Raw genomic sequence first — 15,806 nt, 5'->3', positions numbered from 1 at the left:
CTCCATAGGCAAGTCTGTGAATAACACCATACACAAGAGCAGCTGCCCACTACTGTGGTCATACGATGGAGTGAGGGAGTGAAAGAGGAGAAAAGTACAGGATTACACCCTGTGAAAGAGCCAAGCTCACATTCTACATTAATTGAATGCCTAGGAGAGAGGAGAGACATGAGAGGAAGCCTTTTCTGTGCCAACTGCTTCAAGAGGTATTGCAATTAACCCTCTGGCCATCATAAAATAATACCTGGTTTCTGTTATTTTTCTGATTGTTGGGATTGGTTGTACGGTGTGGATGTGTTCTTGGGCCGTGGTCATGTTTCAACCCCCGACGTGTAGACCGGATTGGACCGGCTGTCAACGAAGAAGCCTGATTCTGCCGCTCCTGCTGCTGCTGCTTCTCTACAGCTCCCTCAAGGCCGCTCAGGCTGCCAAATCCAAAGGGCCTGGACACACACATTTGAACTCTATCCGCATCGACGGGGATATCTCCTTAGGTGGGCTCTTCCCAGTACACGCCAGGGGCCACGATGGCAAGCCATGTGGGGAGCTGAAGAAAGAGAAGGGTATACACAGACTGGAGGCCATGCTCTTCGCCCTTGACCGCATCAATAATGACCATAATCTGCTGCCTAACATCACACTGGGGGCGCGAATCCTGGACACCTGTTCCAGGGACACTCATGCCTTGGAGCAGTCGCTCACCTTCGTGCAGGCTCTGATCGAGAAGGACGGGACAGATGTCAAATGTCTGGGTGGGGGAGCACCCATTATCACCAAACCTGAGAGGGTGGTGGGTGTCATCGGAGCCTCCTCCAGCTCGGTCTCCATCATGGTGGCTAACATACTACGCTTGTTTAAGGTAAGACATCAGCACAGTTGTTTTTATTGCCCACTTCATGGTATGTGTGAAATGCACAGAACAAACACTTGGAGCTGTGTTTACTGTGGAATACTGTATAATACTGAAAAGCATATTTGTGATTTATTGATTCTCTTATATATTTGTTTGAATAATTAATGGAGAATAGCTGAAAAACAACATGAACTGTTGAACAGTGTGAGACAGCAATATGTGTATGATATCTGCTGCCACACAATGGACACTTTCATAACTTTAGATGTGGAGATCCCTTGGTAAATCTCATCACTGAGACTATTGCCCTAGAGGGGTTGGTTGCTAAGCAGTCAGAGGTATTGCCTGTCACAATACAGAAATGATTAATAGGATACTACTCGATTTCATTTGCCCCCCCTAGCCTTTTTCCCCCAATCATTGAGGTGTTTACATGTACTTACACTATAGAAAAATTTTCTGTTCATGGACATTTGGACATTTGATGAATTATTTAACACATATTTTATTTTCTATCCATCCAGCCATAGCAAATGCAATAGCTCTTTCTACTTTACTGAAGGTTTGATTACTATTTACTGCTCGGCTCACTGCAAAATAATGCACCTTTCTTTGACTTTAAAAATATACTTTTTTATAAAATTGTGTTTGTTTGAAAATGAGCACGTTTGAAATTGTTTCATGGGCAATTACACATTTTAGCACAACTCAAATCTTTTTCATCAGGTCCAGCAAGGTAGTGGCTAATTTAAATTCTGTGGTAATTAAAATGAGGGATTCTTCCTCAGATAACCCTCAGACTTCAAAACCAACATCAAGATGTTCAGATCCTTTTTGTTCTGCTTTCAGCTAAAAAGCTGATTATAATCCTGACTCCAAAGTTTGCCTTCACCTTGATCTCACATGAAAATTTATGCCTGATGCAAACAAGTTTCCTTCTCATTTTGCCTAAAAGCACGGTGCAGTCAGATGGTTGATGAGTCGCAGAATAACATCCCTGCAACTGATTCACTGTCTAACTGAAGGCCACTTCAGCAGGCCAGGTGTTTACTGGCATCACATTCAGCTCTGACCTTACTCTCTACATCACCCCAAATGTTTCAAGGCTGCCATCTTAATGTTGATTTGAAGACTAGTCGAGGAGTTTCAGATTCAAACCTCATTTTATTAGTCGAAGCATAGGATTGTTTGTACAGGAATCTCAGCATCTCTCAGATGAAACACATTGGGTGTAGTTTTTATAAGAAACCAGACAAAAGAAGCTCTTATCCATTGGTCAAGCACCACATCATCCGATCAGTTAAACCTGTAGGATTGTACACATATTGCTATGACAGCACATCACACGATTCTGGACTCTCTTCAATACAAAGGCCACTACCACAGTACCTATCCACTGTTAACATAATCTGTAAAAAAAAAAGTAATTTTTACATAAAACATGGCAAAAATTCCTCAGTTTTAGCCTCTCATTAAGTGAGGAATTGCTGCTTTTCTTTCTCTTATATAATAACTTAAGTCAGTATCTCTAGGTTTTAGAGTGTAGTGTAGACCAGAAATTTTGCCACCTTGAGAAACTATGTTGAGCATTTATTTTTTTTACTATTTCCTGACATTTAGTAGACCAAAAGATGAATTGATGAATTCAGAAAATAATTGGCTGGCTGAAATTCATCATTAGTAGCAGCCTTAACTGCTTCCTCCACTGCCATGCTGTGTGATCAACACTGTGGCTGAATTCGCTGTCAGGAGTCATGCAGAAAAGATTCTCCTCACTGCATTAGGTTTTTATAACTCAGCTATGATTGAGATATACTTTTTTTTTTTAACTTCATTGACTGTGGAAATGATGTCTGGTGTTTTAACATAGCAGATGATAATCTACACGAGAATCCTGAAGAAAAACATAACACATAAAATGTTGGCTGTTATGCTTGAAGAATCATTTTGGAATCGATTTAGTCATTTTCGGAGCTAAAATGCAAAAAAATCAGAGATTCCAGCTTCTCAAATGTTAAGATATGCTGCTGCATATCTTTGGGCTTTAGTCTGTTAGTTGGACAAAACAAGACATTTCTCCCTGACTTGAGGGAAATTGCAGTATAGTAGGTGTTTTTCACTGTTTTCTGACAATTCATAGACTTAACAATCAATGGAGAAAATAATTGGCTCATTTATCGATATTGAAAATAATTATCAGTACATGCCCTATAATACAACATTTATCAAAATTCGAAGTAAAATGTGTTTGTGACACTGCATTAATAACACTGCTGAGCCTTTCAGAAACCCAGAGAAATATATGAAGATAACATAAAACAAGAACAACCTCATTAAATAAAATAAAGCAGCAGCCCAAATTGGTGAATCTGAGTTCATTTGGAAAACTCTGACAAGGGTACAGCGTTGTATTTTGGTGAAGTGGATATGAGGATTTTATTGAGTTTTTATGCTTCATTTTTTGTTTATCTTGTTATTCAAAGCAACAGCCTGTAGTATATGTATGATTCGATAAGCTCCCTGATTCCACAGTGCTACAAATCACATGGGATGTTTCCTGCTTTTCATGGCACTCTATTAATTTAGTGAATCCAGTGTAAGAGAACAGATATAAACTAAAGTTTGGTGTATCTTTGATATTCTTATTTTACATATATATGTTTGTGAGTCTTTTCTTCAGCATATGTATATCTCTATTCATGTATTTACTTAATATACGTATGGATAAACATATATCCGAGCATGCTAAGCCCTGTGCATGAACCCTATATGTCTTTCTGTCTTCCACACATAAAATATGCGTATATGCACGCTCACACAGGTAGGAATCGTGTGGGCCACAGTAATGAGCATCTCCAGCAGCGCATTCTTGATCCCACTCTCGCATGGAAGCCTCAAATCCTTCATCGTTAGCACAGTGCTGATTCCTTCTTCATTAATGCACGTAAGCGATGTCTTTGCATATTTAATATGGATTTCTCTGATCTCCTCTCTCTTGATCCTCAATGTATATATTAGCAGTTCCCTCTTCTGACTTTTTATATTAAGACAGCTGGAGGTTAGGAAAGCAGCTACAGTCAGACAACAGGTTGACTAGTTCAACATGGTGAGATTCTGCCAGTTCATCTTAAATTATTATCACTTGGGCTCTTGGGTTGCACTATTGAAAATCAAACACTTTCCAAGGCAGGCACCAATCAATCACCATCTACCCTAATTGAATAAGAGCCATTACAACAATCCAAAAACAGAGCAAGCTCCTGACTTGAAGTAAAGCAGGCTGGTCAGGTACATAGATTAAACAGTAAACCTTTAATGGAGAGTTGTGTGTGGTCATGTAGGTGGGGTCTTGAGTTATGGCTTCTTAGGGATCCACAGGTTAGCCAGATGACAGCTGGTTCTCCTGGCCCTGATGGACCTGCTGATGGCCGTCTCATAACATGCCCTGAGCCAGCTCGACATCATTTGCTGCATCGTCTAGCATTCAAATAAAAGAGGGACAACCATGTCTACTAGCACTGCGGCTACACAAATGTTTGCTTTAAATGGAGGCAATGCATGCACACGACTACCAACACAGCATACTGATGAAGACAAGCACACCCTTAGACATGTAGACATGCGCATTAGTGTATGGTTGTAAAAGCACACACATCATGTGCAAGATCGCACCACTGAAACAAACACATATCAACACTTCATACATAGAAACACAAGCATACATAAAAGCAATCAAGCACACTAGCACGCAAACCACTTTAAACCCAGAAGCAGCAGCAGCCACGCTGGTGTAGTTAGCAGGTTTACAGTAAAGTGTTTCCTCAGCACTCAGCTGCATACAGATGTGGTCCAGAGCAGCTTGATGAATATTTTACTTCAACCTTATGTAACAGTAACACAGGGACAAGGAGCTGCAGCTCAGGAACATTTTAGTGTAGTTCAATGTGAAGCGGGAACTGCTGTGACAAGCAGTTGGGGAAAAGATAATTCATGATCACAGACAAGCTATGTCAGATGATTTCATTATTAATTTGCATCGCAGATGCAGTTCATAAAGTTGACACACATCACCTATAACACAGATTCTACTATCAGGTTTGTCCCTCCTAATTACTCAGCAGGAGGTATTGATATGGATGTCTTATTCAACTCAGCTGTAGCAAAAGTTTGGCTCTTGTTCACTGAAAAAAAAGCAACATTTTTATACATTTCATTTGTTTCATTCTGTGACGCACATGAGTAGCACAATAGATGTGCAGTGACCCAGGAATAAGAAGCTCAGAGAGTTTTAGCCTTTAATGCTCACTGAGAAGCATTTTGGTGGTTCCTTGCTCTGACATTACAGTTTACTGCTGCCTGGACAAAGTATCTCACATCCACTGAAGTGGCTAATTTCAGTAGTAAAGGGACCACAGAAGGGTAAAAGAAAAAAAAAGGATCCCTTTAGCGGAAGAAAGTAGAAGAAAAAGATTTTTCATGCAAGAGCACACAGGCATTCAGCATCCCACTCACTCTGACATTTTCCTTCACCCTTAGTTCATGCTTTTGTGTCTAAGTTTCACATCGAAGACACAGAAGCCAACCTACTGAGTTATTGTTGATGTGCACATTGTGTAGGAACCTTCGCCGCTGTCTTGCAATGGAAAATCATTTGCGTACTTGTCATTTCTAAAGGTCTTTACATTCATTCCTACATGATTTCTACATTCCACATTTGGTCCAGACCTGTACTGTTATTACGTTGCACTCACATGACATTGCTGTAATTAGTGTTAGGCAGTTTAATTGGACTGTTTCCTCATGGGTTAAGTGCTTCAAACTGTCGACAAAAAGTAAAGCAAATAATGTTTAGTGGTGGATAAACACCATAGATTATGAATTGTTGATTACAGATTGCCCAGAGCTGTCTCTGAGCCTTATTTTATCATAAAGTCATATGGGATTTCGTACACGGTAACACTGCTGGTAAAAACATGTAAATAATGAACCACAGTGTTGAATAATACGGTTTTAAGGCAAATTAGCTACTACGAATACACTGGTCTGTTACTACAAGTACTGTTATGTACTACAGTGAACCAGGATCTCAATTTCAAGAACTGATTCTGTATATTCTGACAGCCTCTTAACTCGCCGTCACTGTCTATCTTATTCTGCTGACTATATCCTCGTAAATCCAGTCACACAGCAGACTGTAAGGATGGCAGATATCATTAGCAGTTGACAGCCTCTTTCATGATTGCTTGAACGAGCGAGCTGATCTATTCTGCAGCTGTTTTGTGGTCAAATCTCCACCGCATACATCTTTCCCAGAGGTGTTCGCCATCTGCTTTGTTGCAACCTCTTTTAGTGAGTTAATGGTTATACGGCCCCAGTTGATGCTCTACTCCTGTAAACATTTTAGCTTCAAACCAGTTTGGTTAAAAACAGTCTTTGTTAGGTTGGTATGATCATTTAAGGAACCACAAAACCTCAATCATTTTCTTTTTCACTCTCAATCTTTAAGTTGATTCAGCTTCTAGAAAAAGAACATGTTTGATTTGTTTTTGACGCAGTAATTGAAGCACAATCATTTTACGAGGGAGCTATCCACTTTTAAAAAGTATATCTTAATGAACATTGTGTCTATAAAAGGTTTTTTGTAAGAACCATCTCATACTTTTCAGCTTTTCAAAACATATAATTTGAGCAGCGTTTTATCTCTTAGCTGCTGAGCTTGTAGTCATTTGAAATGAAGTAATGACCTGAGCAAAGCTCCTGTTGAAAATTTAATCATATCTACAAATTTGAATGCATGCTTTTTGTGTTAATTTAGAATTTGGACACAGACAAAATGAGATCAGAGGTAAAAAGAAAAAAAGAAACACTCTAATATTGCAGTAATGTATTAATCTTGCTCCTGAATTGTATTCTATTTCTGTCTGTGTTTTTCTGTACCTGTAAATGGATTTTTAGTTTGACAGTCCTTGAAATCAAACATGAGGGGTTTTATTTTATATGGCCGAGATTCATTTTCTTTACACGGTGTTTCATCACTGCTTGGTTGAAAATTAGTTGCCCTTCCACCCTCATTGCATTTCATCATTGTGGATGCCAACACTTTTAAGGACTGTGGAGCACCCTGATAAATAGTGAAAGAGATAATATAGTTTCTTTTATGGAAGTCAATCTTCCAACATCTGGTACATTTCTTTTACTTTTAATCTTGTTATTGTCGCAGTAAGGTACATTTTTAATACAAGAAAAAGAAGGGAATATGTCATGAAATGTCACGCTCCATCTCGCCTTGTTCTGATGGTTTTTATCCCCCTATAAACCTTCCAGTGACACCGTAGAGTGACGACACTGTGTCACAATTGATTTGGCAGCTCATTTGGGGGAATGACAGCTAAATCAAGATAAACTAGTATCAGCCTATCGGGGCGTCATACTTCAACCAACCCCACTCATTCAGTGAGCCAGTGACAATACGACTGTGCACATTGACTGCTTCACTATGAAGCCATTAAATACTGTTTTACTCCTCACTGTACATGTACTTGAATTTCATCCAACAAAGTGACATGTTTAAACTTGAGTCAGAATTGTTAGTTTGCCAGTTGTGGAGTTTATGCAATTTGATACTGATGCAGAGAAACAGTTACATACTACATAGGAGGCAACCACTGGTCCATTTACTGTGTCATCACGTAGTCAAGATGCCATGTCATCTCTATTGTTACACGATCACTGACAGTGAAAGCCCTTTTCTGATGTTACTGTTGTACACTACACACTGTTTTCATGTTGAAGCGCTTCACTTACATAGCCTATTTTTATTTTAGATATTTTATATGGTGTGTGGGTGAAGCATAAATCACCATGAGGGGGATACATTTTTGTTACCATAAAAATAACTCACCAAATACAGGGATATATAAACCAGAGGGGGGGATATCCCCACCATCCCTTTCTGCAAATCGCACCCTGCATGGTTTTATTATACAGTGTTACCTTTTACGTCATACAGTAAAAAAAGAGCAATAACTGTTAGATTTACTAAGGTTCTCAGTATCAACACCTTTCAAATAAGAATATATGACATTTCTTCATTAGACAGAAAACTGGACTGTTTCATTATTGCCTAAAAATAGGAATGCTACTGCAGAAATGGCAAGAAAGTATTGGGCATTGTTAGTTTATAATTTAAAAACGAGAGCCATTTCCTCTGGAGTACTGTAAATTCTGCAGGTAATAATCCAGCTGAGTTCAGGGAGGTGATATTTTTCCATTTACTGTATTTTCCTATGCCAATTTCCCCCTCACATTCCTCTGCCCTCACTGTCCTCCAACTACTCTATTAACAAAATGCGGACTGTCTGATTGTGCTGCTATTAACACGACACTTCTCTTCTTTGAAATGATACCAAAGCTTATTCAACAAGTATTGAGTTGTTCTCTGTTTTTAAATTTTGATCCTTCCCAAATTATTATACTTGGTAACCTGTTGTTTTTTGACCACCATCATCCATGTCATTTCATTCTGCTCACGCACACAGTACCTGCACCTACAGTGCAAGGTCTATTTTAATACACGATAGGGGCATTTTGTGAAAAGGCTTTTCTTTTTTACCCTGATTTTGCCAAATCCTGAATCATACAAAAAAAAATAAAAAATAAAAAATTGGGGCTTTTTACAGAATAGCTCAAATGTGTTGGATCTTCCACTGAGCCATTTTCTGCAGGTTGTTGAGGCCTCTCAGGGTAGTTTGAGTCCATGTATTTACACTGGCTAAGTCTACTAGTTGTGATCAATTCAGTTCAGTTGTTGAGTCCTGAAGCAGTGAAATGACAAGAAGAAACCCACAAGAAATGCAGAAAAGATGATAGGAAAGACTGAAGAGACTAACAGCAGAAATATATATATAATTTGAACCCCTCATATTTATCTGGCAACTTGTGTCAGCCCCAACCTCCAGGACTCCCTCCAGGTTGGCAACCATAGTTTTAGGTTGTCATGTTCCTTTCAAGAAACAACACATTGTAACAGTGTAAACAACAGCCTGTCATGAAAACCTTCATTCACTTTTTGGCTTCACTAAAAACAATAATATACACAGTTTATAGCCGGAATTGCAACAGGGGACTCTTGTTGGCTGTATGGACCTAATGTCATAGGACACATCCTAACTCAACCTTAGGGGCTGCTATTTTGCATTTATCCCTATTTACAATATTCGCATACGATTGTCATGTCAAACAACCTACATTTAAACAGGAACAGGGAGGAGAGAATATTTATTTAACTGCTACTTCTCAGTTGGTAGGATAAAATATATTAAAGTCTTGTGCACAAAATCAGTAAAAACACCTTTTTGGAATTGGAAAATGCATAAAATTCAATCTACTAAAGCTGCAGTAATAAGTAAAGTGGCTCATACAATAAAAAGTCTTACGTGAGTAGATATTTTCTCATTCAGGTTTTTTTTAAGTTAAAAAGTACTGGGCATGACATTCTGCTTTGTCATACTACTGTAGCTTAATCAATGACAGATAATCCAATTTGTATCTCTGCACTCCGGAAAATAGTAGACTATCTTTATTGTTGCTTGATTTTCCAGTTGTGTTGTTTTGCTGCTGGATGAGCGTGTTGATTCATGGTGACTCATTTGTGTGGAGAAGATAAGTTCTGACAACACACAAGGCCATAAGACAGACATTTTATAATAACAACTTTAAGAATATATGACAAGTATATCTCTGAGGATTTACAAATTGAAAGACTAGAAGTGATTTAAATTATTATAACATCAGAAATAAGTCTTACTGTATTTCTTGTGATCCTCCACGATAGGTGTTTTCTTTCTCTTCACTCAGTTTGTTTAGCTCAAATTAAAGTGACAAATCATTGGAGGCAGGTGTTGACCTCCTTTGTAGGATTTACATATGTGAGCTACATGTTGTGTATTCCTCTGTAGTTACATTGTTTTCCTGTATTTCGCTTTAGTTATGATCTCATCTTCACCAAATTCAAACATCCAACTCTCAATGCAAATCAGACATAAAAACATTTCTGTATCTTCAAGAGTTGACACACGTCCGTCAACAATCCAGAGCCAGACCTTCCTCCATCTGTCAGTTTTCTTCACATGCCAGACACTCCACTGTTTGTCTGTGTGTGTGTGTGTGTGGGTGGGTGGATTTGCGCACATATGTGCATGTCTGTCTTGTTTGTTTACATCTTTAATTGTGTATATCTGTTTAGAAATGAAAGTTCCTCCAGTCTGATGGACACATTTTCCGCAGAACATCAAAACAAACGGTGTGACATCCACCTGTATTCCCTCGTGGCAAAAGATACTGTCAACTGAGAACAGTTTTTTTTTTACTGAGTAGAATCCGTTAATGTAGATTTGTTTAAAGCCTTAATGATGTGTATTTGTGTTGATTTTACTAAACTATTGAAGGTAACGGCAGATACAAGCTTAAAAGAATGACAACTAATGTGTAATGTTACTTAAATACTGCCCATGTAGCCGAATCTTAAATAATGGTTAGCTGATTAATTGATTAATCATACTACATAGTAGTATCATTTTTAAGGAACAATGAACGGTTCCAGCTTCTTGAATGTGACTCTCTTCTTTATGATTGTAAACTGAATATTTTTGGGTTGCAGACTGTTGGTTGGAACAAAACAAGACATTTTAGGTTGCATCTTGAGCTTTGGGAAACAGTTATTGACATTTTTTTCATCATTTTCTGACATTTTCAAGACCAAACAACTTATTGATTAAACAACAAAATAACTGACAGATTAATCGATAATGGAAAAGATCGCTAGTTGCGGCCCTAGAATGGACTTTCAGTTCATGAGTGACAAGTTAAGAGGTTAGCCTGGATCCAGTCGTCTGAATCACTGCCTTCATCTCAAATTAGTCAGCGATTTGAAGTGAAACAACATCATATTTCAGTCTCATTGTCAAGTTACTAACTGGGGACTTTAAAATAGTTTTTACTACGTTTTAAAAAAAGCAGCAGTCTCACCTTTTTTCACAGTTTTTCCATCTATGGTGTCCAAATGCCTCTGTGCATTACTTCTCAGGTGTTTTGTTGTCATGGCCATCTGTTTACAGCCTGTGTCAACAAAAGACAAGAACAATTGTCTCCTGAGCAAGGGGAACAGAGCATGCGATAGATGAAAGATGACATTTTCCGAACATCCCCTGCTGGAGTAAAGTGAGCCACTAAATACAATTTAAATTTTGAATTGAGACAGATGTTTGCAGATTGAATAATACATTTTTGTCCACATTCAAATGGTAGTTTTCCACTTTACCTCAGACACTATCGGCCACTAGCAAAATCCACTTCCAAACACTGTAAAAGTGTATTTAACCTACATATAAAACTTCTAAAATTAATTAACTAAAATTTCACAAAAATCTTGCACACATCTTTTTAAGAAAATATTCAGTAAAAACCTGCATTATGAAATAAAGAGCAGCCCTCAAGCGGTAATGTTTCTGTCACACCTGATGAGAAAATAAAATGTCCATATTTCACATCTGAATCTAGTTTGATACGTTACTAAATCGTTACTGAAAGCAAACATAAAAAAAACTGTGTTAATTATAATCCATCTAATCCTGAAAGGCAGCTAACAGTTCGATAGACATACACACTCACACACAACTACACTGCAAGTGGACTACAGGGAGACATTATCTTAAAAAATAAATTAAAAAAAGATAAGGGGGAGATCATTCAGAGATCATTCAGAGCTTCACCTATTTTTTAAAGCCCTTTGTCAGATGCACAAAAAGCTCTGAAAATTGAGACTGTTCCAACACAATTTATGATGACCAACAGTGTTGGAGTAGTCTTGTAAACACAAACATGAGAATGTATTTATTTTGAATCCTATTGTCAGACAAACATAACAGAACTTTTTCCAGTTGCTTGTTTTATTGTTCTCCTTTTAAATCTCAGCCCAGAGCTTTTCTGTGTGGAGTTTTTAAGTTTACCTCATACTTCTGTGTGTTTTTTCCTGGGGCTCCAGTTTCCTCCTACTGTCAAAAGACATGTAGGTCAGGTTAATTTGGAAACTCTAAATTGCCTATAGGTGTGAGTGTGTGTTAGTTTCATGTGTAGCCTAAGACTTGTTTTACTGTCTTCTGCCTTTCCCATGTTGAACCCTTAATAGGGATAAGAGAGCAGCTACTGTGCAGACAACAAATGATTCAAACAATTACAACCAAATAAAACATCATATTTTGGTGTTAGCCTTTCGATACTCATCATCAACACTCTAATAGAGCAATCTGGTGTCGAGGAATCAAAGATAGTAATTTCTCCATTGACTGACTGTAGCTCAATAGACAATTTAAACCTTTTCATATCTGCACTTGTTGCCTGTGAATTACATTCAGGAGTGACTAATATGTACTTCAGTGCTATTGATATATTGTGAGATATGGTGAATGGTACATGGGCTGTACTTATATAGCAATTTTCTTGTCTTTTTGATCACTCAAGTCACATTCCTCCTTGAACCACAGCCCCAGATATGGTCATATTGTATCACAAACTCAAGTAAACTATGTAAACTATAGTAAACTATACTTGCAATTCCACATAGATATGATTTCTACAGGGATGAAATAGGTGAATGGTGCTCTATGGACTATAGATTAGACTGAAAATTGATCCGTAATGTGGTTATTTTAGGTAAAAATGCCAACATATTCATAGTTTCCATATCCTTAAATGTGACTCTTAGTCAGATAAAACAAGCATGTTGAAGATGTCACTTTGGGATCTGGAAAATTGTGATTGGCAGGTTTAACCATTTCAATGTTAAATTAATCTAGAAAATAATTGGTAGATTATTTGATAATGAAAATGATTGCTATTTATTGCCATAGCCTTATTTGAACCATATTGTCCAGCTCCCAATACATCATATAAAACTTTGAAGGCCTTTTGTAATCTGAACAAGCAAACACAGCATAGCCTTTTCTCCGGTAGTGTAAACAGAGCACTTGATCCTTCTCACTCTTGTTTTCTCTTTCTGGTGACATTCATCATACACAGAGATCTCACTTTTGCTTCTAGGTGATGTTAGAAAAGTTGTTGAGGTAAAAGTAAAGAAGAGACAGAGAATTGAAGTAAATACACCCTACAAAACTATGGATTCAGTTACTGTCACTTACTCGCACATGGCTTAATACAGACGATCTAAACTTTGTGTTATTTTCACCGTGGTTTCAAACAAACTAAAACCGTGTGATACTTCACAGATTTTAAAATAATTTTGAAGACTGCTGTCTTACACAAGTCTGCAAGGGGTCTTTAACAACCAATCAGACCCCGGCACGTCCACATATGAACACCTTTTCAGAATAGACTGAATGCAAAAAAAGCACCAGTCAGAGTGTGTCAATTCTCTGCCTGTAGCCATGGTGATCTTTGGCATGCGCTTATCTGGCTGTGAAAAAATTGAAGTGTATTGATTTGATATTGAGGGAGACAAGCTTGATTAAATATTTTCATGAGTGGATTTACAGATCAGTGAACAATATGATTGCATTGTATCGCTGGTCTAAGTATTACTGAAAAAAAACCAAAAAAAACATTATACCTTATAGTAAACACATGCTATCAAATGCTATGGATGGTGACACATGCTGACAAAGCAAAACTACTGATCACAGATGACAATTTCTCATGAAAGGTCCACATCAAACCCAGCACTAATATATATGTTGACTGGCAAAAGGTCGATGTGGTTTATTATTGGACAAGATGATGTATCGATCTTTGATGGTCAAGGCCAGTCTTTGGTGGGTTAGCTGTGCTCTTTTTATCCTTATCATTCCCACAACACCTATACAATAATAGACTGGTATCAGACAGGGAAAAGGCCAGACTGTGCCCACGAAACATAATCAGCTGTTTATGGGAAGTCTGAGCACTTATCAAGCAGCTTGGCTGAGCAGGACAGATCGATTGTCAAGATGCTGTAATGTCAAATTGACCAGGGTGAAGAGAGAAGCTAAATCCTGTTTTGGCACATTTTTTCTACAGTGACATATGGTTCATGAAATTGGACATATCATACCCTCTCTAACCATAAGACGACCCAGTGTTTCTCCCGAGGCTGTGTATTTATGGTTGACTGAGTAATCATTTAGGCAAACTTGTTTTCAAGACATCTTAGACAACAGGCAATTTGGTTTGACCTATTGTGATTGTCAGTCTGACACTGACATCGGCAAATGCCAAACAGTGCAGAGAAAATGCAAACAAACTCTTGGTGCTCTTGTTTGTGTTTAAGTGCTTCTAACCTGTGTGTGCTAGGCGTCTTTTTGTGAAAAGGCCACTGGACCTGTCGGGAATTGCAAAGTAGTGTTTGGTATCCCCCTGCCACCTCATTCTTTATGTAGTTTTTGCACACTGAAGACAGTCTGCAGTGAGGCATGAGAGAGACCATTACACACACGTCTGGCACGCTCTAGATGATGAAGAGATCTGGGAACACATCCTCCCATGGAAACCGCCTCTGGCCGAGATGCTGCACAGGGTGCATACAGGCCACAGCTAAGCCTTGCCAAGGTCTGCTGACATAACATACACATGGTGGAAAATACTCCAAGACCAGCCTCATGTCACAGTTCAGCGTTAATAAAATAATGAAGTTGAATACCTTGTGTCAGCCATTAAAAAATGGAAAAACAAAGGTGTGTCTCTATAAAGATTCATTTTGTACATACCAGTTGACATTATTCAGCTTCTTTTTACAACTTGATGGCAAATGTGTCTACCTTTTTAATAAAGAAAATAATAAGATGATGATAGATAGATGACAGCTTTGAGAGAATAAATGAATACCTGTTATAACAATTTAATGGGTTTCACTTACTTTTCTGGTGGCATTAAATGTCAGGCTCGCATTCTGTGCAAGAGAACAGCATTAGTGAAGCAATTAGGGTAATTCAGACTGGTAGGGAATGTTAAGTAGAAACATAGAAAATCTGTCTGATCAATTCTGACTAATATCGTGTCAGTTGCTTCAATAGAGGCAACATCTGTTGTACGTGGCTGCAAGTGCTAATGCTGGGAATGTTGAAGTTTCTCACGATTTGATTTCGATTCAGGGTGCTTTGATACGATCTAAAGACGATTCTTCATGGATCTTGATACATTTCAGCTTTTGGGTTTTTATTTTTTTTTCTTTTAGTCTGATTACAATCCAAATAACAGTAATTAATATCCATAATGAAAAAATACAGATGAATTATCATTTCAAATTTCAAATTTGTCACCTTTTATAGACGTCATCTGAACTGTGCCACAATAACTATGGTCACTATATGCACAGAAAGGGATCATAAAGTGTCTTTAGGGATATAATCTATTTGTCCAAGATATATATCTTGCCAAAATGTTACATCATAAAAAAACAAAGCTTATCTGAACCAATCTTTTGTAAATATTTTTTTGTAATTCCACATGAATCATTTCTTGCACAGCCCATTGTATTTACAAGTGCCTTGCCTCTATAAAAAGGTGTTTATGTTCACTTCACTTTCAAATTTTCTACAAAGGTGTTATCACTTATTAACACAGCAGCGGTCTGCCAGCTGGCATGTGTACTTCTCCCATTCAGTGAATGGAATTAATCTTTTGTCCTGACAATATTGTGAACCTTGAATAAACAAAGTCAGTGCAGCTGTCGTCTTTGAACAGAATCAACTTAGTTTTCAGCAAGCTGTTCCCTCGTCATCACTCACTGTTTTTTTCTGTCTTAAACACAGTGGCTGTCGCAGCTCAGCTGTCACTGTGAGAAATGCCATGTTGTGCTACGTCATACATGTATATGATTAGGCAAGACATGATTTAACTTTTTTTATTTTATTTATTTTTTAAATATCTGCATTCATATGCATATATCTGTTTATAGAAATTAGCT

General features: G+C 37.9%; 1 protein-coding gene across 1 annotated transcript in view; it reads left to right on the top strand.

Annotated features, from left to right (window-relative positions):
* Window positions 1-292: 292 nt before the first annotated feature.
* The window catches only part of LOC133977675 (metabotropic glutamate receptor 4-like), a 132,587-nt gene continuing 117,073 nt past the window's right edge, over window positions 293-15,806 (top strand). Inside the window, exon 1 of the mRNA XM_062415919.1 lies at window positions 293-859. Within this exon, the coding sequence (XP_062271903.1) occupies window positions 293-859 (567 nt within the window). The remainder of the gene's footprint in view (window positions 860-15,806) is intronic.

This window comes from Scomber scombrus, chromosome 3, assembly GCF_963691925.1.
Source record: "Scomber scombrus chromosome 3, fScoSco1.1, whole genome shotgun sequence".
In the NCBI taxonomy this organism is placed as follows: Eukaryota; Metazoa; Chordata; class Actinopteri; order Scombriformes; family Scombridae; genus Scomber; species Scomber scombrus.
This window is presented reverse-complemented; position numbering and strand designations above follow the sequence as displayed.